Source organism: Pelodiscus sinensis, chromosome 2 (assembly GCF_052426305.1).
Source record: "Pelodiscus sinensis isolate ZL-2025 chromosome 2, ASM5242630v1, whole genome shotgun sequence".
NCBI lineage: Eukaryota > Metazoa > Chordata > Testudines > Trionychidae > Pelodiscus > Pelodiscus sinensis.
In genome coordinates, this window is record NC_143053.1 from 90,186,732 (window position 1) to 90,213,384 (window position 26,653).

General features: G+C 41.7%; 1 protein-coding gene across 4 annotated transcripts in view; it reads left to right on the top strand.

Annotated features, from left to right (window-relative positions):
- Positions 1-24,766, top strand: part of LDLRAD4 (low density lipoprotein receptor class A domain containing 4) — a 445,713-nt gene extending 420,947 nt beyond the window's left edge. For all 4 annotated transcript variants that reach the window (XM_075921018.2, XM_075921020.2, XM_075921021.2 and 1 more), the window contains 2 exons: positions 12,629-12,682; positions 13,750-24,766. In XM_075921018.2, coding sequence (XP_075777133.1) covers positions 12,629-12,682; positions 13,750-14,292 — 597 coding nt within the window. In that variant the 3' untranslated portion in view covers positions 14,293-24,766. The remainder of the gene's footprint in view (positions 1-12,628; positions 12,683-13,749) is intronic.
- The last annotated feature ends 1,887 nt before the right edge of the window (positions 24,767-26,653 follow it).

A 26,653-nucleotide genomic window follows, 5' to 3' on the forward strand; every position in this document is an offset into this window, starting at 1 on the left:
AGTTTGCTGTGCCTTTGGGAGTGGTGCAGGGCCAGGGCAGGGGTGAGCCTGCCTTTGCCCCACTGCGCCACCTCCCCAGAGCTGCCAGAGGTAAGTGGTGCTCTGATGGAGCCCACATCCCAAACTCCTACCTCGTCATGAGCCCCCTCCTGCACCCGAAGCCTCTGTTCTAGCCCCAAGCACCCCTGCATCAAAACACCCTCCCAGATCCTGCACTTAAAACCCCTCCTACATCCCAACTGCCCGCCCCAAGCTCAGCTCAGAGCCCTTCTCACACTCCAGATCATAGACTCATAGACTTTAAGGTCAGAAGGGACCATTATGATCATCTAGTCTGACCCCCTGCACAGTGCAGGACACATAATCTCACCCACCCCTCCCAGAATAATCCTCTCACCTATATCTCAGATATTGAAGCCTTCAAATAGTTTGAAGACCCCAAGATGCAGAGAATCCTCCAGCTGTGATCTGTACCCCATGCTACAGAAGAAGGTGAAAAACCTCCAGGGCCTCTGCCAATCTACCCTGGAGGAAAATTCCTTCCCGACCCCAATATGGCCATCAGCTAAACCCTGAGCATGTGGGCAAGACTCTCCAGCCAGACACCCAAAAAGTTCTCTAGTAACTCCTATCATCCCTCCATTGGCCTATTTCCCACTGATAATGAATGGTCAATTAGTTACCAAGATCATGTTATCTCATCAAACCATCCCCTTCATAAACCCATCGGGCTCGTCTACACTGGCCCCTTTTCCGGAAGGGGCATGTTAATTTCAGCTATCGTAGTAGGGAAATCCGCGGGGGATTTAAATATCCCCGCGGCATTTAAATAAAAATGTCCGCCACTTTTTTCCGGCTTTTAGAAAAGCCGGAAAAGAGCGTCTACACTGGCCCCAATCCTCCAGAAAAAGCGCCCTTTTCCGGAGGCTCTTATTCCTACTTCAAAGTCCCCCGCGGATTTCCCTACTACGATAGCTGAAATTAACATGCCCCTTCCGGAAAAGGGGCCAGTGTAGACGTAGCCATCTAGTTTAATCTTGAAGCCAGATAGATCTTTTGCCCCCATTACTTCCCTTGGAAGGCCGTTCCAGAACCTCACTCCTCTAATGGTTACAAACCTTCATCTAAGCTCAAGTCTAAACTTCCTACTAGCCAGCTTATATTCATTTATTCTTGTGTCCACATTGGTATTAAGCTTAAATAATTCCTCTCCCTCCCTGGTATTTATCCTTCTAATATATTTAAAGAGAGCAATCATGTCCCCCCTCAGCCTTCTTTTGGTTAAGGTAAACAAGCCAAGCTCCATGAGTCTCCTTTCATATGACAGGTTTTCCATTCCTCGGATCATCCTAGTGGCCCTTCTTTGTACCTGTTCCAGTTTGAATTCATCATTCTTAAACATGGGAGACCAGAACTGCACACAGTATTCCAAATGGGGTCTCACCAATGCCTTGTATAATGGCACTAACACCTCCTTATCCCTACTGGAAATACCTCGGCTAGTACATCCCAAGACTGTATTAGCCTTTTTCACGGCCATGTCACAATGGTGGCTCATAGTCATCTTATAATGAACCAGGACTCCGAGGTCCTTCTCCTCCTCCGTTACTTCCAACTGATGTGTCCTCAGCATATAACTAAAATTCTTGTTATTAATCCCTAAATGCATAACCTTACACTTCTCACTATTAAATTTCATCCTATTGCTATCACTCCAATTTACAAGGTCATCCAGATCTTCCTGTATAATATCCCAATCCTTTTCTGAATTGGCAGTACCTCCCAACTTTGTGTCATCTGCAAATTTTATCAGGACACTTCCACTTTTGGTGCCAAGGTCTGCAATAAAGATTAAATAAAATTGGCCCCAAAACTGATCCCTGAGGAACTCCGCTAGTAACCTTCCTCCAACCTGACAGTTCACCTTTCAGTATGACCCGCTGTAGTCTCCCCTTTAACCAGTTGCTTATCCACCTCTCAACTTTCATATTAATCCCTATCTTTTCCAATTTAACCAATAATTCCCCATGTGGTACTGTATCAAATGCCTTACTAAAGTCGAGGTAGATTAGATCCACTGCATTTCCTTTATCTAAAAAATCTGTTACTTTCTCAAAAAAGGAGATCAGGTTGGTTTGGCACGATCCCCCTTTTGTAAAACTATGTTGTAATTTGTCCCAATTGCCATTAACCTCAATGTCTCTAACTACTTTCTCCTTCAAAATTTTTTCCAAGATCTTGCATACTACAGATGTCAAACTAACAGGCCTATAGTTACCCGGGTAGCTTTTTTCCCCTTTCTTACAAATAGGAACGATATTAGCAATTCTCCAGTCAAATGGTACAACCCCTGAGTTTAGAGATTTATTAAAAATTTTTGCTAATGGATTTGCAATTTCATGTGCCAGTTCCTTTAATATTCTTGGATGAATATTATCTGGGCCCCCCGATTTACTCCCATTAAGCTGTTCAAATTTGGCTTTTACCTCGGATATGGTAATATCTACCTCCATATCCTTAGTCCCATTTGTTATGTTACCATTATCCCTAAGCTCTTCATTAGCCTCATTAAAGACTGAAACAAAGTATTTGTTTAGATATTGGGCTATTCCTAGATTATCCTTAACCCCCACTCCATCCTTAGTAATTAGCGGTCCTACTTCTTTTTTTGTTTTGTTCCTATTTATATGGCTATAAAACCTTTTACTATTGGTTTTCATTCCCTTTGCAAGGTCCAACTCTACCTGACTTTTATAGCCTCTCTCACTTTGTCCCTACATGCTCTAACCTTAATAAGGTAGCTTTCTTTACTGATCCCTCCCATCTTCCACTCCTTATATGCTTTCTCCTTTTTCTTAATCACTTCTCTGAGATGCTTGCTCGTCCAGTTTGGTCTAACACACCTGCCTATAATTTTTTTCCCTTTTCTTGGGATACTGGCTTCTGACAGTTTCTGCAACTTTAATAATAATCCCAGGCCTCCTCCACCTCAAGATCCATAATTTCTTTAGTCCAATCAACTTCCCTAACTAATTTCCTTAATTTATTAAAGTTAGCGCTTTTGGAATCAAAAACCCTAGTCTCAGATTTATTTTTGTTTATCCTTCCATTTAATTTGAGCTGAATTAGCTCATGATCACTCGAGCCAAGGTTGTCCCTTTAATCCAAGACCAGAGCCTGCGCCCCAACCTTCTGCCCCTGCCTGGTGAAAGTGAGGGAGAATCACAAGGGAGGGAGGCATAGGCGCATGCAGCATATTTCATTAAAGTGTGCACCCAAAGAATTTTTTTAAAATGTACTCTTTGACCCCCATTAGCCATACACCTGACCCCCATTACCCACGCCTCTGGAGGTAACACTTTCCGGGCAATATGGACACATGACCAGAAATAAAAGGTGTCATGTGACACACATCCCCCAAAGACTTTTCCCACCATTCTCTTACCAATAGGGATTAGTTTGGCCCTCACAAAGCCCCCCTCATGCAACTGTCCTGCAATTGCATTAACCCAATGTGTGTGACATTAACTCGGGGGGTGGAGAGGCTGGCGGAACTGTTCCCTCTAAGAGTTTCATCCCATGAGCACGATAAATTTTGTGTTGTTCACCAGTACTGAGCTTGTGGCTTGTTTGGATGTGCCACTGTGGCACCCAAGTTATTAATAAATATCTTATGAACCTCTCCCTTTTCTCTCTGCTGCTCTGTCTCCTCCCCTTGCTCCATCAGCTCCCCTGGTGCCTGCTGCCCCTCAACCCCTCACCCTCCTCTGCTGTCCTGATACCTGCCCTTCTCACTGCCCTCAGCCTTCCTGAGACCTGCCCCCCTCCACCAGCCTTTCTCTTCCCCCCTGTGCCCACTCCTCCAGTAGCCCCACTCTGATCATGTGAGCTACCCTTCCTCATCCCCTCTTCCAACATCTCCATCTACACACCTGCCATGCCTCTCTCCTCTGGTGCTGGTCCCTCCCCTGCAGGTGTCTGCCCTTCTGCTTCACCCCCCAGAATCCCCTGGCCCCCGCACCTTCCCTTACCCCTGCACCCTCCTGGTGCCTCCCCCTTCCCTCACTGCCCATGCCCCCTTTGCCTTCTTTTTCCCTGATGCCCATCCCCTCACCACCTCTGCCCCTGTTCGCCTCATGCCCCTCTGTGCCCTCACACGTGCCTTGCTCCATCTCCACCTTCCTCATGCCCACCCCTTCTTTCAAGCCTTCTCCCAGCATCTCTCCTTCTCCCCTATAGCTCCCAAAGCCCTTCCCCTCTCCTCTCCTAGCATCATCCTGTCCTCCCCTCTCACTGACACCTCTCCTCCTGCCCTTTTCCTCATTGTCTCCACTTGGCCCCCTGGCATTTGTCTCTCTCCTACACCCTGTGCCTTGGTGTCTTCCCCTTTCTTCTCCTGAACTGCCCCCCTCTCCTCAGCACATGCCCCTTCCTCTCTGATCCTTATCCCCTATTTTTCCCTCCTCTTCCAGCAGCCGCCAGCTGGTCTGTGAGGGTATGTCTACACTACCACCCTAGTTCGAACTAGGGTGGTAATGTAGGCAACCGGAGTTGCAAATGAAGCCCGGGATTTGAATTTCCCGGGCTTCATTTGCATCTTGCCGGGCGCCGCCATTTTTAAATGTCCGCTAGTGCGGACTCCGTGCCACGTGTAGCCGCGCGGCACGGAGTCCGCACTAGCGGACATTTAAAAATGGCGGCGCCCGGCAAGATGCAAATGAAGCCTGGGAAATTCAAATCCCGGGCTTCATTTGCAACTCCGGTTGCCTACATTACCACCCTAGTTCGAACTAGGGTGGTAGTGTAGACATACCCTAACAGAGTTCTAGGGTCTCCTTGACTGTCACCCTTCTGGTGCTCCCCCTACTCTGTCTTTCTTAGGTTTCTAAGCCCCCTTTTGGGCCACAAATCCCCACCCCGCAGTCTCTGGTTCCCAAAGTTCCAGCAGTCCCCATCACTTGGTGCTTGCACCAGGTCCAACTTGTAGGGTTGCCAGGTAGTCCCTCCCCAAAAAACACGGACACACTTGATCTTGGGCAGGGGCAGGGGGAGAAAGATGGGCTGGCTGGGGGGCAGGGACTGGCGGGGTGAAGAGGGCGACCGGGGGGAAGAGGGGATTGGAAGCTGTGCTGTCCCCAGCCTCTCCCCTCCCTGAGGCCAGCTGCGATGCCCCTGACCCCGGCCCTCTCCCCGAGGCCAGCTGCACTTCCCCCGACTCCCTCCCCTCCCCGAGGCCAGCCACGCTTCCCCCGACCCCCTCCCCGAGGCCATCCACGCTGCCCCCGGCCCCCTCCCCTCCCCTCGGCCAGCCGCACTTGCCCCGGCCCCCTCCTCTCCCCGAAGCCAGCTGCGCTGCACCTGACCCCCTTCCCGAGGCCAGCCACGCTACCCCTGACCCCGAGGCCAGCCGTGCTGCCCCCAACCCTGGCCACGCCCCAGGCCAGCCACGCTGCACCCGATCCCCTGCCCGGGGCACCCTCCTCCCCCCGCCTTCCCGCCCGGGGTTTAAACTCACCTCACTTGATGGAGCGGCCGGGTGACGTTGCTGCGTCCCTGCTGTCTCTTTCTGTGGGGTCCTAAGACCCGCCGGTTTTGGTCGCGCATGCATGGCAAACCTGGCGTGGCATCTGTTCCCTAGAGCGCCGAAGCTGCGCTCCTTCGCTGACACCCCTTTTGAAACATTAGGGTATGCCTGGGCACACCCTGTGCGCACGCCTATTGAGGGAGGATGGAGTGAGCAGGGGTGAGGTCTCAGAGAAGGGGCACAAAGGAGGTGGGGCAAGGGTATTTGGGTTTGAGGTAGATCTTACATTGCATTTAAATTCAAAACGTGATCTTGTGCTTAAAGAGGTTGGAGACCACGGCTCTGGATATTAGGGTAATGGTGGGGTTTCCAGCCTGAGGCCTTTTTGCTTTTGTTCCTTCTCCCAATTCAAACTCCTATTTCTCTCTCCCACACCCTTTGCTAATGAAAGGCAAACTCATATCAGTGCTCTCATGTGCATTAAAGGGAGCACCTTTAATGTTGGCTATCCCCAACAGAGCATATTTTCACTAGCACCCAAGGGTAATGATGATAAAGCCACGAGAAAATACAGTACCGGACTGAGGTCAGGGTTCTAGTTCTGGTTGTCTGGCCAGACTTGCTGTGTAATATTGGAAACACGCATAATACATGATAAAAAGAGAGTATCTCAGACAGATCAGCTCGGAAACTTAAAAGTGGGGATGGGAGAGGGGGATAATCTATTTAAATGGTATGAAGCAAAACCTAGAGTAAATATAGAATTTCTGCAGTTCAGGGGATACCTGGCAACTAAACCAACAAAACCTCACCAAGGAACCATAAACAAAAATCATTCAAAAGTTCCCAAAGCAACAGAAAATTTGATGCAATTGGTTGGGGATATGGATGAGTTTAAAGGGAGTTTTTCTTCAGTCTCACAAGAGATATTCCCTTTTGAAATGTGACGTTAGATGTTTTTGCTTCATTATAGTCATTTTTATTAATAATAATTTTGTGCTTCTAATTTATCTTGGTGCAATTTTAAAAATGTCAAGCCTTTTCACCTCTTCCAACACATTCCTTTTTCTCCCCCTTTGTTGTTGTGTTTACTGTAAACTGAGGTAGTGGGGTGACTTTGGAGGCATCAGGAAACAAAATATATAAAAATGGCCTTGAAATGTCACATGCCTGATAAATCTCCTTGAGAAATGCAAAATAAGGAAATTATTGTATGAAGCATATCCAATATTACAAGATCTAAACCTTGACTATTATTACTACTTTTAGATCTTTTAGTGAGAATACAATAAGCTTTAATAAGTGCCGTTATTATTTCATGACCTAAATCTAAAGCTTCTTTCCATATATTATTACGAAAAGCAGGAATATACCCATGAGAAGACCTAGCTGGAACAATAAGATTTTTACTTCTAATATTTTTTAATTATTAGTTTATCCTGAAGAGACGCATAATCTTCCATCTCAAAATCTATTGATGATTGAAAAGTAACAAATGTAGGGGGTTGAGACATGCGATTATAGATTATCTAATTATAGCTCTCAGAGCCCCATTCGACAAACCCTTATTCCAGTCTCACTGATTCCTGTAGGACTACTGGTTTGAGCCAAGTGAGTGAGGGTTTGCTAGTTTATCCAGATCTTTGGGTTTGTTATCCAGTAAGTGCCTGGAGGAAAAGGTGTCTGAGCCTCTGCAATTGGGTTCCAGCTAGGTGGTCTCTGACCCACTGTTCCCTGTAAGCTGAGTGCTGAGGCGACCACCCAGGAGAGAGTCAAATGCCACCCAGCTGACTAGCAGATCACCTACAGCCAGTAGCATGTGTTTCTACTAGAGGTGCACATCCGCACATGTCTTGGTGCACATAACAAAATGTATATTGCACAATGGATGGAAAAGTTAGAGGGAACATTGCTTTGGCCAATTCTAAATTGGAATCAGAAAGAGAGTTACTCTGGTTCCATTTTAATGTTTTTTTAAGGATCTGTTATGATATAGAGTATGTCTACACAGCAAAGTTATTTTGGAATAACAGCTGTTATTCCAAAATAACTACGTGAGCATCTACACAGCCATTCCGTTATTCAAAATAATTGCAAAATAACAGGCATCGTATTCCAAAATCTGTAAACCTCATTCTACAAAGAATAATGCCTATTCCAAAATATCTATTTCAAAATAAGGTGTGTGTAGATACTCCTCTTCTGCTATTTTGAAATAACTTAGAATGGCCCTGGTGAGGGGGTTATCCTTCCCAGTGTCTCCTGGGGCTCTAAATTGAGATAGCACGTATACATTAGGGAAGCCTACATTGGACTAATTTTGAGGCTTCCCTGCAGTGTAGACATGATATTTCAAAATAAGCTATTTTAAAATAACTATTCCAGAATAGCTTATTTTGAAATAAGTGTGCAGTGTAGAAATATCTATAGAAAGAATGCCCATCATCTATGCTATTAGAAAGAAAAACTTAAGAGAGCCAAATTCCATATGCTCCCAACTATGCCTTGATAGCATCATCACTCATGTAGTAACCATGTCTTTTTAAAACATCATTGAAGAGCATCCCTTCAGTGAGAATATTCAGAAACGCCCCTGTGTCGTGTCACACATGCCATAGCCTAGCCGAGCAGGATATTGTAAAAAGCTGAGCCAGGAGGCAGCCCCTCTGGAAGCAAACTTCTAACCTTCCCCATTCTTGGGCTGCAACACAGAGCTGGGAGTGGCAGGAGCTGGTGCCAGGGTAGAAAAGCATCAACTGCTTTATTTAAATCTAATAATCACAACTCATTTATTTAAAAAAAAGTTATTGTTGTGTTTATATCTACTGATCAATTGATGAGTGAAAATACGTAAGAACCATACCTAGTTATTGTTGTGTTTATATCTACTGATCAATTGATGAGTGAAAATACGTAAGAACCATACCTAGATTTTTTTAGTATTAAATGACTATATCTTGGTGTATTTTGAATAATAGAAAAATAGTGAGATGGAGTGAAGGAATACAAATACAATACTTTAAAATCTTTAACTTATTTTGATTGGTGCAATTTCAGATTCGCTGAAAGGAGATAAGGAAGTTCTTTGGCTTGGCAGCCAGTCGCTGAGGGTATACCTACACTGTAGCCTTCTTCAGGAAAAGCTTGTGCAAATGAAGCACGGCATGGAATATCGCCGCGCTTCATTTGCATAATTAATTAGCAGCCGCTTTCACACAAGAGGCTTTTGCCCAAAAGTGGCTGCTAATTAATTATGCAAATGAAGCATGGCGATATTCCATGCCACACTTCATTTGCATAAGCTTTTCCGGAAGAAGGCTACAATGTACCATAGCCTGAGAGTGAACACTCACTCTCACCTGGCTGGCAGGTGAAATCCACAAGTACAGGAGTGAGGAGAGTATAAGGAAAAACTTCTTTAAAATGTTTCCCTTTGATAGGTGACATAATTTCAGGGATGGCGAAGTGGCTGAAAAAGGCCTAAGTTGGTGTCAGATACCTGTGCAGCCAGAAGTGTCCCCCCTAATGGAGAAGAGTGTCATTGGGGTTTTTTTTTAGAGTGAGGAGAAAACTCAAACAAGTTTTATAGCATCTCAGCTCCTGATGCAGCAAAGCATAAAAGTATATTACGCTTTACATTTTTAAATAAATACATTTAATTAATTTAGGAAATCCGCACCCAACTTCCCATCATCTTTTAAGAGCAAGAACCTAGCAAATTGAAGTGGACTTAAGTGAGAGGGGTGAGAAATATTTAGTGCTTGATATTAAATACAAACGATTTTTTCTGCAAAACTTTATCCATCTAATATATAAAATCTAATAAAAGAAAATTATAAAGAAGGCTGTACACATGCACTTATTTCTCTTTTGTCTTTTCTCTCTCTGGGTATGTCTACACTACCACCCTAGTTCGAACTAGCGGGGTAATGTAGGCATACTGCACTTGCAAATGAAGCCCGGGATTTGAATTTCCCGGGCTTCATTTGCATAAGCCGGCCAGCGCCATTTTTAAATGCCGGCTTGTTCGAACCCCGTGCCGCGCGGCTACACGCGGCACGGGCTAGATAGTTCGAACTAGCAAGCCATTCCGCACTATCTGTACGCCTCGTGGGATGCTGGTTAGCCTTAAAATGTTAATGTATATTCTTACTTTGTTACTACCTTTGTGGAGAGAGAGAGACCCCATCAGGACTCCTGGGCTCTAATGGGTTACAGCAAGGGGGCAGATACATTTCAGCTCTATATAAGAAAATCAGAATGGCCATACTGGGGTCCGACCAGTGGTCCTTCTAGCCCTGTATCCTGTCTTCCAACTGTGGCCAAAGCCAGGTGCTTCAGAAGGGATAAACAGAAGAGACAATCAACGTGGTACATCCCATTGCCCATTCCTAGATTCTGGCAAACAGAGGCTAGGGGCACCATCCCTGCACATCCTGGCTATTAGTCATTGATGGACCTGACTTCCTTGAACTTATTTTGTCCTAATTGGAACACTGTTATAGTTTGGGCCTTTTCACCATCTCCTGGCAAAGAGTTCCACAAGTTGATTGTGAAAAAATAATTTATTTTGTTTGTTTTAAACCTGCTGTCTATACATTTAATTGGGTCAGCTTCTTGTGTTATGTTAGAGAAAGAATAACATTTCCTTATTTTATTTTTCCACACCATTCATGATTTTCTAGACATCTAACATATCTCCCACCCTTTAGTCATTTGTTTTCCAAGCTGAAAAGTCCCATTCTTGTTAATCTCTCCTCGCATGGAAGCTGTTTCTTACCCCTAATCATTTCTGTTGCCTTTTCTGTACCTTTTCCAAATACAATATATCTTTTTTAGATGGGGTGGCCAGATCTGCATTATTCAAGATGTGGGCATACAATGACTTTATGTAGAGCCGATATGGTATTTTGTCTTATTATCTATTCCTTCCCTGCTGATTCCCAGTATTCTGTTAGTTTTTTAATTTTTAGACTGCCACTGTACATTGCACATATGTTTTCAGGGAACTGGCCACAACAATTCCAAGATCTCTTTCTTGAGCGTTAACAGCTATTTTGTATCTGTAGTTAGAATTATACATTTTTCCATGTGCAATACTTTGCACTTATCAACACTAAATTCCATCTGCCTTTGTGTTGCCCAGTCAACCAGTTTTGTGAAATCCCTTTGTAACTCTTTGCAGCCAGCTTTGAATTAGTCCCTGTTCACCTCTTTTCAAGAATATTTATAAATTTAACACAGTAATCCAAATGCAAATCCCAGCAGCACAACACTCATTCCTGCTCTGCTCCCCATCTTTTAAGTGGCATACCCAGCAGTTTTCATGATGATCTAACGATCCTTCAATTACTTGAATGCCCAGCCTTTTGTTATTCTTAATCACCTGCTTCTCTCTTTTTATAACAAACTCCCTGCCCCAAAGGCAAAGCTGCAAGCAGCTCAAACTCTGTTGCATTTAAGAACTGCCTCTGGAGTCAGGGCATGCAGCTTTAAGCAGACCTCAAGTGTGAAATCCAAAGGTTCCAACCTCGGAAGTGTGGCTGCTGCCCTCTCTAGTTCTCCATAAATGTTGCCCTTGCCTATACTGCATGGACACTCTTATTCTGGATAAGAACACGCTTTCTCAATTTGGGTTAAAATGCTCGCAAAATGGTATAAGCTAAATTGGAAAAAGGCACTCTTATTCTACAATAACAATATTAATGTCAATCCAGGGAATTAAACCATTATAGTTATGTCAGCATAAGGTCATTCATACCTTAAGGTATACTGGTATAACTTCCTATGTAGATAAGCCTTTATGCAGCTGAATGTAGGGTGAACCTGATTCAGTGCTGTGTGTTACCCCAAGAGACTACCCTTGTCATTCCTTTTCTTCCCTTCTTTCTTCTATCAATCATTCTATTCCCCTCACCTAAGTTCTGAATATATTCTTATTCAGGCTTTTTCAACCAGCTTATTTTGGTGTGACTTTCCTTACCTTTGTTGCAATACTATGGGATAGAGTCAGATAGTCCCCAACAGAACTTAGTGTGCATGATCTCATTGGTTAATCATTCTCTACACTTTTTCCCCGTGAAATAATATTCTGAACGCAGGATCTTTTTGGCCAACCCAAGGGTACAGTAGTGTATAATTATAACCATTCATTGTAACCAAGGTTTCACTCACCAATTTCCAATCCTCAATCCCTTTCTCCAGCCATTTCCGTGATAAGGATTTAATTTTATATACCAGTGACACAATTTTTGACATGTTAGAACATTAAGGGCAGAATGAAAGCTCGAACAAAATATAAGAAAATGTCAATAAGAGAAAAAAGCTTAGGGTATATTGTTATTTCATAACATTTTTCTTTTCAGAGCAGCAATAACTACCTTAGTGGCTTTATTTTACTTCAAAATATCACAGCTAAAAATAATTCAGCTTTAAGGTAAATCCTAAAGGGACAAAATAAGCTGCAAAGCACAGAAATTCAACCTAAATGTGGCAAATAAAAATGTTATTTTTAAGAAGTAATTGGTTTTGGTGAAGATTCTCAGTCATGATAACTTTCTTGGATGGGTGTAAGTCAAATTCTGTCATTATACAAATGGAAGAAATGCCAGTAATAGGAAAAATACGTTTGTCTCTTTTGGGTTTATTGTAAATTTTGCATTCCTGCTTTTTCACCATCTCCTCAGCCTGTGTAAAAATCACTCATTTTCAGTTCACCCCTCCCGGGAACTTACGGCATGTTTATTCACTTTGCAGGAGCTATTCTGCCTCAGATTTGCACTGTGTATTTTGAACCTTTTCCAATGTGAGAAATGTGTATCTGCTTTACTAATAGGAAAGACAGAAAGATTATACCAAATGAAAAAAAATCAAATTTTAATGGTGGTCTAGCTTGAATGTCACATTCGTGTTTGCTCTCTCTGCATTTGACTGAGTTCTGGGTTCAGATTTCCACCGTAGAAGTAGTAACAGGTTACCTTTTAATAATGCTTCTTTTGATGAGTGTAACCAACTGGGAAAAGCTGATTGTATTGAAAAGTCTTTTTAAGTGGAAATAAAAGTATGCAAGACATTAATATTCTTCTCTTTTTTTTCTCCTGCAAGGACGGGTGCTTGTGGCCTTCTGACAGTTCAGTATCACGACAAGGTGCTTCAGAGGTAATGCTTAAATTGTTGGTAACCCTCAATGATTTGCTTTAGTGCTTCTAACATACATTTCCTCTCCGCCAAAAAACATTAGTTGGAGTGTCTACACGTTGGTTAATTAAGTCTTTAATTCGGATCAAAAGAGTAAAACAAATAATGTAATAACTTTAGACCTAACTCCTATTGACTAGACATTGTCTTTAATTGTAAGTCCACACAAGATCTCTTTGAAATGAATAGAATGCTGCCCTGGAGCAAGGGATTGGGGCTTTAGCTAAGTGTCGAGGTAAAAGGAAACAGATGAGGCTTTCTCATAGTGAGGGTGTTAGATGTCTTGGACCTTTTTTGGTTCAGTTAAAACGACTGTCTGGATTCCACTACAAAGCAAGATTTTAATAAGTATTGAAAAAAAGGCTCTCGCTGGCCAAAAATCACTTTTGGGTTATTTTCTTAGATTTCCAACTAATTTATTTCAGGGGTGGAAACAAATAACTTTTTGGGAATGTTTTGTTTTAAAAGAAGTAGAATTTCTCTGTGAACATTTTTATAACTCAACAAGAAAGTGGGAATTTAAAACCCTGTAGGAACGCTCTTCATTTGTAAAGCCATACACAAATTACTTCTTCTAGATTTTTACCCCACTTTCAATTCACATGAACACTGCCGTGTGTCTCTACGCTGCAATCATAGGGTGCGATTGTAGCTTGTGTAAACATACCTGTGCCGGCGTTGCTCTAGTTAGCTCAAGTACCAGAACAGTGAAGCTGCAGCAGCAAGTAATTATCCAGGGCAAAGGGCAGCCTGCTATGGTCTGGCTGAAGCAAGTGCTGCTGAACCAGCACTGCTCTGTTAGCCAAGCTAGCCACATTAAAGCTATCTTGGGTATGTGTCCATGAGCTGCAGTCATACACTGTGACAGTGTGTGCATCTGAAATGTTTAATCTGTGTCTGAGCTAGCTTGTCAACTCCCTGAGGTAGGGGTCATTTTCTAGTTTTTTGGCCCTTGGTAAATACTACCCATAATGCTTTTTCTGGGTGATGCCTGAAAATGGATTCACATCTCCCTCTTACCTTTTCAGATCATGTATGCCCCAAGGTCCAGGGACAGGTTTACCGCTCCATCATTCATGCAGCGGGACCGTTTCAGTCGCTTCCAGCCAACCTACCCTTACATGCAGCATGAGATTGACCTTCCTCCGACCATCTCCCTTTCTGATGGAGAAGAGCCACCACCTTACCAAGGGCCATGCACGCTGCAGCTCCGGGACCCAGAACAGCAAATGGAACTCAATCGAGAATCTGTCAGGGCACCCCCCAACAGAACCATTTTTGACAGTGACTTGATAGACATTTCAATGTACAACGGGGGCCCATGCCCACCAAGCAGCAATTCGGGCATCAGTGCAACCAACTATAGCAGTAATGGAAGGATGGAAGGACCACCCCCAACATACAGTGAGGTCATGGGTAATTACCCAGGCTCCTCTTTTTTCCATCACCAGCATAGCAATGCACCGCCTTCTTCACAGAGGGGGAGCAGACTTCAATTTCAGCAGAACAATTCAGAGAGCACAATAGTTCCTATTAAAGGCAAAGACAGGAAACCAGGAAACCTTGTCTAAGTTACTTCCCCAGGTGCACTTGAACTGAAGACAAGCAAATCAAACAGTAATGTGGGGGAAGAGCCCCACATTCCTGTGCACAATATTGTTAAGTTACACGTGGAACAACTTAGTAAAACCAAACGTGCAAACCAGTTCTTTGTTTCTGATTCCTTTCAGGGGAATTGCATGCAAAGTGGATTGAGATAATACAAACTTCCATTCAGTGTCGCCATGAGCAGTGTTTTGGGGGGAAATATATATATTATTTTTTTTAAATAAACTATTTGAATTATTTAATTCTAAAATGAAACTTAGCACAGCAATTAGGCTTGTACAGCCTGTTTTATATTAACTGAATGGCAGAAAGAAGAAAATGAGAAGAAAGTTTTGCTAGGTAAATGGGGGAAGAATTGGCCAGTTTGCTGCTCTCTCCCAATTTGTGGAATTTTTTTTTTACATCAATCAAAATTCCTGTTTTGTGTGCCAAGGTGTAAAGTTGAGAAATTAGATGAATGCAAGGAGTTAATTTGTGTTGTGAAAAAAATGTGTTTTAAAAAGTTGCACTATCTTAATGTTTTAAAGAATATATATATGAGGGAACTGTTTTACGTGAAGTTCTTCTATATGTTGTCTTTTCAAACCTGTGGAATAATGATTAGGCCCCAGGACTAATCTGAAAGAATCTGTTCCCCCCCCCCCTCTTTTCCCCTTCTCTTCCAACCCCATATTTGTCACTGAAAGGGGACTGTTGAATTTAGCCTAGCACCTCTTGACTTACATAAATCAGGAAATACAGGGACACTTAACATGTTATTATCTTTGCAGTAATTTGCATTAAAATAACAGTGCAGTCAGTGTCTTGGAGACTTTTGGATGGAAATAAGCAAGCATGAAATTCCAGCATTTCACATCACTTAGGTTGTTTTAACTATTATACAGTTTAGCCCATTTGTTACATTAAAAGCAAAACAAAATCCCAGACATGCTAATGTAGATTAATTATTAACAAAGTTCTGTCATTTTTCTCATTTTCACAAGGCAGTATTTTTAATACTTAATGTTTTAGCAATTTTGTTTTCACTCTAGCCTGAAATATATTTAGTCACATATCCTGATGTTATGCAATAACTTGTTTAAAAATGCAGTGTGATTCTGTCTCTACTTCCCATGCTGTTAAATATTTGATTCTTTCTTGTCCATTTTACTGTCTAGTTTGTATTTAAATTCTGTACTGGAGATCCATCCTGTTTAAGCAAGTGGACCTCAGTAACCATACCCTCTCCTGTGCAGTTTCTGCAACACATTTGATACGTTTTACAGTACTAGTGATGTTGGCAATGGTTTCTGCAGCATTAGAAAGCCACTGGAAGTGACTTGGAAGCCCCAGTTAATCTCACTGTAAGCCATTAGCCTTTTCCTATGGGCCTGATCCTGCAAACCCTTACTCATGCATGTAACCTCATTGAGCCCATGGGACTAAGCCCATGGGTAAAGATTACTCGTGTGTAGGAACTGGCCTTGTTTTTGTAATGCTGGTCTTAAAGTAATTGAAAGGTATGAGTCTGCCTGTAGAATGTTGCTTAGGGTTTTGCTTTCCATGGCTAGTTTCTCTGCCGAAGCCAATGTAAGAATTGGAAGGCAATTGAAGACTGGTGGTAGGAGTGATTTCAAGAGCACACAGAAAAAGCACAACATGCACTTAAAATGCATTTTGGAAATGGACTTTAAAAGAATAAGAATCTTTAGAGTCTTAGTTTTAATATTCCTAATATATATGTAGTAGAGTTTTCACTGTAAGGTCTCACTTTTTCTATGGTCTTAAGCCTAGTGCTTTGTTAACAGCAGCAACCAACGAGTGCATCAAATGCACTGTAGAAAAGTACTGTACTGTCTATACAGCACCTGTTCCGATTGCTGGAGGTTGGATTTCTGTGTGACTTCTACATATTAGAGGGCTTGATTGAAATATTTGATTATTGAAGTGAATTTTTGATCTATGCAGAGTTTTAATGCCAAAACAGCATGTGTGTGTGTATGTGTATGTGTGTGTATTCGTTTTATGGGTCTCTGTATAGATAACTTCCTTCGGAAGGTGACTTTGTACTATTTTAGCCTGTTGATTATTGGAATAACTATGTTCTGAACAGACAGTCCCATTTATAACTGATCAGAATCTGCTTGTTTCTTGATCTGAATTGTCCCTGGTACTTCAAAGTGAACCCTTTTTTTTAATGTAGGTATATTTGGAGGGAAAAGTAGGAGACTGCATTTAGCAGTTTCCCTTACGAATATCCACAGCACAGATGTTTATGGGATGACTTTCTAGCTATCTGCCAATTACATCTCTTGCCTTTTATAGATTCTGGGAGTCAAACATTTTGGATTTAGGATGTTAAAGAAACCTGCAGGTTTAGCAGGACTATACACATTTCACAAAAAATGTTTATTTTCCTATTTCAGTGATTTTGTTGCTATTGGAACTGAGCAGAAAGCCAATCCCCTAGGCAGACGTGTATGTTTATAGAGATACTGTACTAGAAATACTCAGTTGCTGGTGCCTAGCTCAGGATTATTCAGCCCTAGGGAATCTAGCTCAAAGAACAAATGGAACTCAGTTGTCATTCTGTCAGGACACTACTGGGCCAGGAGACCAGGCCTTGGCATTGGACCAGTTTGAACACAAGCTGTTCCACTGCTTGCAGATCTCATGAGAGGCCCCATCTATTAACTCCAAAGCCACTTTTTGGAGGATAACCCTTTACTGTCTTTTCACCCTGGTGTCCCAGTGTGTCTGTGTAACTCTCATTAACAGTGTTGGCTGTGATGCATGCACACACAGAAGAAAACACCTACTAAAGTGGTCTGTTAGGTTTCCTTGTACTAGGGTTACAAACGCTGCAGAGGAAGTAACACATTTCATCAGCTCTGCAAAAAGTGATTTTTAGACTTCATTGTGATTCTATCTTAATGAATGTTATTAATCTCTGATGTAGATTCTGCCACCAGTATTACAAAGGAATACCCTTTCTTTCTGCTCATAGAGAACAGGGAACACGCCGAAACTTTTAGAACTGAACTCTGAAAGAGAAAACAAGAAAAAAACTATATCAGACAAGAAGTCATTATCAATCTGTTCAGGCTCAAAAATGGGCATTCTTTCAAGGTAAATTCTGTGCAGCAATTCTGGAGGAATCTCTGTAAAAAGACACAGCACCATAGTCTGTAAAGTCTTAGCTACCCAAATGCAATTTTTAAACTGTTAAATTGGTATATTTTCTAACATTTATCACGGGTGAAACTCCACATTCTTGTGTATGTGTCCATGTATGCATATTACATATAAAATACACACAAATATACCACACATGTGGCAGTTTTCATCCATGTGATAAATTGAGAATAATGTGGCAAATCAAAGTAGCATGCACCTTTTGACTGCCTCACTTGAGCTCTGCCCAATAACCCATCTTTCCCAAGATATACTCAAACACTCCACATTTCTGAGCAACTTCAAACTCTTTAAAAAAAATTAATATCTGAAATAGATCATCCCTGCTCCTCTCTGCCCCACAAATGAAGAATTCCTCTCCAAAATCACTTTGATCTAAGACCTGCAGAGGACAAGTTTCAGCTGTTGGACTCTGGTGTGAGATTTTCTAGTCAGAAAAAAATGTCTAGTCTTCAGTGTATGTTGCCTGGTGGTCTTGAGGGCTAGGAAAGAGAGTTTTATCCTGTTGGGAAAAGGAGACTTCAAACATCCCAGTGGGATACATATCACTGCCAGCCCTGGAATTATAGAAAAATCTCTCAAGACTATTTTTAAAGGTTTGTGTGGCTCCTTCTGTGCCCAGTGCAGTTAGACGCCTGGTATGTGACGCACCTGACTTCAAGGTATGAATGAAAGATGAAAAAATGGTCCCAATTAAAACATTAAAAGCTCTCTCTAGAATTTTAAGGTAGCAAGAAAAATACATGATACTGTGGGGTGAGAGGTCATCATTAGTTAGGGGTGATTTGCAGAAGCCCTCTCATGCATGGCTTTGTGACTCATGAGTAATGCATCTTACCCAAACTCATGCTGATAACATTTTACCACTCTGTGTTCACTCTAGGTATGTGAGAAAACATGCACACATTCTATGTACACAGTCACGATAAACCGAATAACTTCCTTTATTTATGTTTCTGCAACCATGGAATTAACTGGAACTGTAGAATTAATCGCATTTATTTTGCACCTTTGTTCTGATTTTCATTCTGCCCGCTAATCTCAGTTGAAGCTACTTCTGATGTTCCAAATCTCAGTACTAGTAGCTTCAAATGAAAAAGAGCCTTGCCACTAAATTTTTTTCCTATAACTGTGAATTAGGTGAAAATGGGGACTGAAATTAGGCTGCTCCGAGAATAGTGCAATTCACTAGCTATAAAGCATTAGCCCTGTGAAGAACTCAAAAGTGCAGGCTTTCTAATGTTCTGCTGTAGAACACATTCATTTCTAGCCCTGACAGATTATGTGACATTGAACCTTAAAACTGACACCTCCATTTGTAAGAAATGTTGAAATGTTTTTAAAATGTTTTATAATTAACATTTCTCTGATTCTGTGGCCTGCACACTCATGGTAACTAAGGCAACCTGGCTTTACAAGCAGAGGAATACAAAAAGATAGTACCAATAAAAAAACACACTAAAAATTGATCTTCAAAAACTTTTAAGCACAATGAATAAACAAAACACTTGCTGGTGTGTTCAAAAGGATTATTTGACTTTGGCTATTTGAGGTTTCCCCAAAAACACTCATAGCTGCCTTACCCTTGACTCACACCATATGTGACTGTTGTATGTGTGTGTTTGCACACATATACAGGCACATGTTTTCTCTTCTCTAGTCTACTTATCCAACTAGTAGTAGTTATTCTAAAACCAACTTACTGGGTTGTTGAGTGGGTTTATTTTGTGTCAGAAGCCAAGTTTAAAACATCCCTTAACTATTTTGAATCATACTTTTGAACATTACTCTGTTACATGCCTGAGCAGTGGCAGGTAACCAGGCAAAAAGTTGAAAGCGTGAGGAGCACTTATTCTCTTCCCTCGCCCTTTGAATACTGTACTTATCGACCAGCTGCCTGGGTTCCCAACTTTGACATGGGGCACTGCTCATCTTCCATCCAACAGCTCTCCTCTTTAGGATGCATTTGAATGCAGCCCTCATATTTTGGAGACTGCCCTCTAGGAGGCTGCTTGTACTGAGGTACTGCAGTGAAACATTTTTAAAACTACAGAAGTACATCGTCTCTAACAAACCTAGGGGTAATAACAAGGGACCCGCATTTGAGAGTTGGCTCAGCTGAAGCTTTGCTTTAGGTTATTTTTGTGTTCTGTTTCATTTAAGGGCTGTTATAAGAATCTTTTATTTTTGTGTTCTGTTTCATTTAAGGGCTGTTGGGATGGTTGGCTTTCCCAATTGGGTACATGCCCTGAAACTAACCCCAAATGTGTCACTTTTGTTTTAACTCCCTTCCTCTCCCAAGGAGCTACTGACATAGAATTGTTAAAATTTACATATGCTTTCATAGCATTTCTCATGTAAAAAAAACCCTTGTGGGGATTTGTCTGAGTAACATCGTTTCAGCTGAACTTTCAGAGTTTCATTTTAATTTTGCTTCACTTGCTATGTTTCCTTCTTAAATGACAATTTATACTTCTCATTATAAATCCAAACCAAGGTCCATCTGTCTGTGAACGTTGGTCCAGGCCTAGTTTACGCTTAGCAGTTTTGCTCGGGTGTGTGTGTGTGTGTGTGTGTGTGTGTGTTTACTTTTTGTTGTTGAGTTTTAGTTTTGTTTTTTTGCCCCTCACCCTTGAGTAATGTAGGTATGCCAGCAAAAGCCCCAGTATAAATGCACAAAAGTCCTTTTGTTAGTTTAGCACAGTAGTTCTCAAGCTGTGGGTCGGGCCCCCATTTTAATGGGGTCATCAGGGCTGGCTTAGACTTATGGCTCGGACCTGAGTTCAGATCCTGGGGGCTTCAGCCATTGATGGCAGGGCTCAGATTACAGACACTCCTGCCTGGGCTGAATCCCTTGGGCTCTCTGCCTGAGGCAGTGGGGCTTGGGCAAGCTCAAGCTTTGGTTCCCCTCTTTTTGGGGTCATACAGTAATATTTGTAGTCAGAAGGGGCCACGTGGCAATGAAGTTTGAGAACTCCCAATCTAGCATACTCCATTCAGGAAGCTGTTGTAAGATCTTTGGTGGATATAAACTGGATCTTCACCACCGGGGATTTACCTTTGTGGATTTAGTTACACCAGCAAACCCTTCCAATTGTAGGCCAGGCTCAGAATAGGTGAAGTGCTTTATCGAAACCGTAAATAGCACCAATGCAAAATTTAGAAGCCAATTAATACTTTGTAAATCAGCCACACATACTTTGTTTTGATATATGTAAAGGCCACTACCACTGAATTTGCAGCCATTCACTCTACATTTCTCTGCTCTCAGAGCAGGGAAGGTTGAGCTGGGTTCGTACTGACAATGCCAAAAACTCTCCTTCTGACTGCACTGCTGCTGGACACAGTCTGCGTTACATCTTTAGAATGAACACAAGCAAAGTTAGCATCGCTTTCATGACAAAAGAGTTTGCCTTTTTGTGTTTAACACAGAGAAACAAACAAAAATACTCCCTTTCCCACCCACCCCCAAGCAATCCTGCCCTGCATGGGATTTACTGCCAGCGATGATAGTGTCTCATTTCTTTGCTCTATTGCTGCTGCTTGCTGCTGCTGCTTTATATGGTTTGGTATGCGAGTGTTCTGAAACCACGTGGTATGTGTTCGGATCTTGTGGGTTACAAAGGTGTCTTTTCCTTCACCCTTTCCTCAGTTTGTGCTTGTATGTCTGCTGTGGTAGGAATACTAATAAATATATACATATATATTAGATATAATTTTGAGGAGGTTTGCATGTTAGTAGTTTGTAAGCAACTAAGGGGCCTCATGTTCAGGTCTGAGCAGATAGGAATCCGCTTGCACTCTACGGGCTGGATCCAAAGCTCATTCAAGTCAGTGGAAAGGCTCCCACTAATTTCAGTGGACTTTGGATCAGACCCTATGCTCCCACCTTTGTTGTGCCTCACTTTAAAATGGTGCTTTTTCAGTTGTCTGTCTCTTCTTCTGAGTTTTATTTGTAAGGTGCTGTATATAACTTGAATATATTATGCACATATCCTACCCAATGGGTAGAACAAACAAACAAAAAAAGACGTTGTTAATACTGTAAGATAATATATAGATGATACCAATTTTAACAAAAATGGCATCAAATTTGTGAATGCCTACTTATGTGCTTGGTCCTCTTTTGTAAGAAAATTTGCAAATGAATGCATACAAATGACAAAAAGTCTATGTATTTTATTTTCCTATTAAATATCAATATAGTATCATAAGGGAAAAGAAGAGTTTGAACAAATCACTTTTGACTAGCTTGTAGATAGCAACTGGTTGTTTGATGCATCTTTGCGATGAAGAGCATTCTGTGTGTGTGTGTGTGTGTGTGTGTGTGTGTGTGTGTGTGTGTGTGTGTGTGTGTGTGTCACTTTAAAGAAAAAGAAAAACAAAACAAACAAACCTTCACAGCTTTAACTTTGCATCTAGATGCTTCTCTTCTTTGTTGTCACCTTGTTGCTGCTCTGGAGCTCTGGACCAGTTTTAGCGTCGTCTTCTCCAGAAGATATTTTATTCATACCCTTTGTAACCTTATTTACCTAGAGATTTACCCAGAACCTTGTTATCCAAACTCTATGACACCATATGGGCCTTCAATTCATTGAGACCTGGATCAAAACCGACCCTGAAAAAATCAAAAGTAGGTTAAGAGAGTTTTTCAAAAACAAAAACAGTCCTTGTGTTGCACCTGTATCTGTTGCACAACTCTCCCATTCTCACTTTCTCTGCATTCAGGATTCAGCAATCTGTGTAGCTGCAGTGGTACAAGCCCCAGGCATAATAGACAAGGAAAGCTGTAATTTACACTATTTGATCTTACCCCGATTGAAACAGGTGCTTAGTTGAAATGGTTCAATGTTTAACTTTCTTTGTTCACACTTGGGGTTTGCAGCACTGCTGGACCAGTGATAGCTGAATTGGGCCTAATGCTGAGTATAGGCAAGACCTAAATCTGTCCAAGCCCAGTGAGCAATGGAATAAGGCCAGGCCTTAAAAGTTTTGTCAGTATAGTGATATCTATTTGGCATTTGACTTTTTTAATGACATTTTATACCAACAAAAGCCCAAGTATAGACACAGTTATACTGACATAAAAGTCGTTTTGCTGGTATATGTTTTGTTGTTCAGGAAACTGACACAAGCTTTTGCCAGCATAAACCTTCGACTATGCTAGCAGGGTTTGCAAACCTTTTTCATCTAGACAAGGTCTATGCTTTCGATTTTGAAAGTGGGTGGGAATCAATTTGTTTTTAAAGCTGACAAGCAAGAAAAGTCTTCTTCAGTTTGGCTGGTGCATTGTTGTGCATGGCAAGGCCCTCTCAACAGTATGGTCCTCCAGTCTTTCTGACCTTTTGGTTGTCCGTGTGCACTCTTGGCGTGGCTTGTTAGGTAAAGCGAATACCTCAGGAAAACAAACACAAAGTTTGAGTTCAGAATTGCAGATAGTGAACTTATTTTTCTAAACTGCTTGTTTAAAATAGCCCAGGAAGATAGTTAGCAGATTATTCAGTCTTTGACAGTTAACGAATGGCTACTTTTTTTATACTTGTCAGACTTTAACCACAAGCATAACAAAGTAATGTGTTGGAATATGTTTGAGGTGACGTTTTTGCTGGTTTTCAGATATATAGATAAATGCTACAATAAAGCTCAGAGTGCCTCATCCAAAGCCAGCTGAAAATGATGGTAAAATGCCCATGGATTTCAATGGGCTTTGGGATGAGGTCCCTCTCACTCAATTTATTTTGTCCTTTTGTCCTGTGTTGACCTTTCTCATTATTGACCTGCAACTTCAGCTCTTCATTTGTTTCTAAATAGCATCACAGTAATCCTGTACCTAACTAGTGATCACGGTGGTTTTGTTTTGTTTTAAAGAACTGTAGATTTTGTGGCCAGTTTCTCCTCATGCCCTTACAAGTAGCTCTGTCCATCCCTTTCTGTATATTGTGCTGTGCTATATAGTAAGCAGGTCACATATCTGAATTTGCATACTTTATGATTGTCATTTGTTCACTTGTTCATTGTTTATCAGGCATGGAATGATAGTTTTGGAAATAGGTCCTGCTGGCCATTTCTACATTTCTATTTGCACTGCAGTAGAATGTCTGTGTCTGGAAAAAAACCCTCTTTTATGAACAGCATTTTACAAAATACACATAGTGCAGGAGTCTAGAGCATGATTTACACAGTAGCAAAACTTGCATATTAAGTGGACCAAACAAGATGAATTCTCCTTTTAAAGACCCCAGAGTAAAAAAGGGTTGAGTAAAAACCTGATTTACAGGATACAGTTCATTAGTCCTGTCTCCTTTGAAGCTGCAGTGAAAAGATTAGAAAAGTGGAATCATAGCTCTCTGTTCACACTGCCCATTCCCTACAACACACAGCCAGCATCCATAATTTAAAAAGAACTTATGACAACCCAAAGCATCTTACTGCTGGACAGCAAAACTAAAAAGCAAAACTCACTCAGCTTAATATCCTTTAACAAAACAGCCATTTCTTTACTCACAGCACAAAGACTAGCTAAGCATAGCTAAGACATTTGTCTTTTGTGGCTCTCAACTGTCTAATACTTCTATAGTCAGAGTGTTTCATGATCGTGTGTACATTGATCAAGCTATTATACTAGAATTTACCATCAGATGAATGCCTGTTTTCAGAATTTTGATAATTTTTTGTTGTTTATTGCTAGTTATTATTTTACAGCCTACTATGCTTTATTGCGGTATGATTTTTTTGTGTGTGATTCTAACTTTGTGGCTTTCAGGATCACATTTTCAACACGTCTGTTTGGCTTTTTGTCCATTTTGTTTCAAGTTATTCCGAAATATGTACAGCACTATCCACAATATTTAATCCTTCATTTAAATTTTATTGTTGTAAAAACAAGTCTATTAAAAGAAAAGGTTTTTTTACAACTGTATTGGAACTACTCAGTAGCTGTTTATGTGAAGCTGTGACAAACCTGGCTTGCTTTAAAGACTTTATTATTTTCCTTTAACACAATCAACCTGTTGCTTAATTTCCAACATAACTCTCGGTTATATACAGGAGAAGAAGATTTCATCTGTTGTGTATCTATCTGCCTCTTTTAATTGAGCAAATGGTGACGTCCTAGTTTTTAGACCTAAGGTCTGTTATTGCAATACTTTTAAAGAAAGATGTTGCTCTAAGTGCTGTTGTTAGTTTTAAATACAGATTTTATGCTTGTTCTTAATATGCTCTGGTCAAACCATAGCACAAAATTATTAAAAATCATGAAATACATTTGTCTCCTGATGAATTTATTTTTTCCTTAAAGAAGCTACAAAAAGTGAAAAGGGGGGTGAAGGGAGCACAGGGAGAAGACATCAAAGGCTGTGTCTACACTGGCGGGTTCTTGCGCAAGAACGGCTGTTCTTCCAGAGCATCTACACTGCCCGCCTGCTCTTGGCAAGAAGATTTTCAGTAAAGTGTGGTAAGAGAGGGCTTTTTGCACCAGAGCTACGCTCTTTTCTAACAAGTGTAAGCCCTCTTGCGCAAGATCTCTTGCACAAGAGGGCAGTGTGGACATGTGGCAGGGGTTTCTTGTGCAAAAGCACATCTCGCACATGGCAGTGTGGACGTGTTCTTGTACAAGACTTCTTGCGCAAGAACTGGCCAATGTAGATATAGCCAATCTGATCAACTATGCCTGCCTTTGCTCATCCAATATATTTACTCTTTTCTTTTCTTCCCACAATCAGTGCTGTGCTAGGAAGCAGATTGTTTCTGGTTTAGTTCCAATTCCTGGATTATTTGAAAATCTTGGAGAATGTAAATAATTTGCTCTTGAATTATAAGTAAGTGAGGTACTAAAAGGAACCCCTGAAAAGGACAGATGAGCGCTTCATTTCAAATTCTAGTCTTCCTGAGAGCAGGATCTTATCTGAAGGGTTAATTATTGGCCATTGCCTGGGGCATGATATCAGGATTGATGGCTCTATCATCTGAGCCAGTACAGTAAATACTATATTCCCCAATCCCCAGAGTAAAAAAGGGTTGAGTAAAAATCTGATTTACAGGATACAGTTCATTAATCCTGTTGATGTTCCTCTTTGACCATCAATTAAAATTAATTCAATCTTGTGATGAGAGGAGGGTGAGGAGGAGCGATAGAGTAAATGGCTCGTAAGAGCTCAACTAAAAATCATCCATCTTCGTGAGGCAAATCTGAAGAGAGTTTGAAGTATGTCTGTCTGTGGTGTGTTAAGGAGCCTCACACCTTGGTGTTGGAGAGTCAAAATTATGAGGAATGAAAAGTCCCCAAAGATATGGGTTGGTCTCTTCATTCCAGGTGTCACGGTACATGGTAGTCTTTGTATTTAACATTAATTATTCTTGGGGAAAAATTCCACCCCTCATTTTGATCTGAATTAAGGCTTGCTGAAGTGTGTGAGATCTGGCAAAGTGTTACTGCTGGATTGTGGGTGCTTAGAATGCTCTGCTGCTCAGAGTCTGACAACTTAAATCTAGTTTTTTCTCTTTATTCCTGTAGATGAGGTAGCCAGATCCCAATCCATGATGGGACATACAGACCAGGACTTCAATTTCTGTTCTGAAATGGAGGAGGAACCAGTGATATGATATGTTGGCTACTCTACATTGTGATATCCCTGGTCATGTGTTCAAATTACTTGATTATTTAAATCTTGAGTACATGCTTGTTGACAGACAAGAAACCCTATTACTACCAATGCTCCTTTGCTCTGGCTTCCTCAGGGTACATCTACACTACAGCGCTAATTCGAACTAAGCTAATTCGAACTAACGCGTCTAGAACTAAAAACTAGTTCGAATTAGCGCGTCCACATTAAGTGGACCCTGAACCGGGGTTAAGGATGGCCGGAAGTAGTGCCGGCAGGGCATCAGAGGAGGACTTAGAGCGTGGAGATGCTGTCTCAGGCTAGCCGAGGGCTGTGCTTAAAGGGTCCCGACCCCCACCCCGGACAGACAGTTCTCAGGGGTGCCCCGCTTGCAAAGCAGTCCTGGCTTGGATTGCCCGGAGTACCCACACTGGGCACATCACAGCGCTCGGCCATCAGACCGGCTGCACTTGCCGCAGGCTGCCATCTGGGGAGAGGGGGCATTTGGAGGGCTGCAGGAGAGCTTCCACCCCCAGAAGCCCGCAGAGCC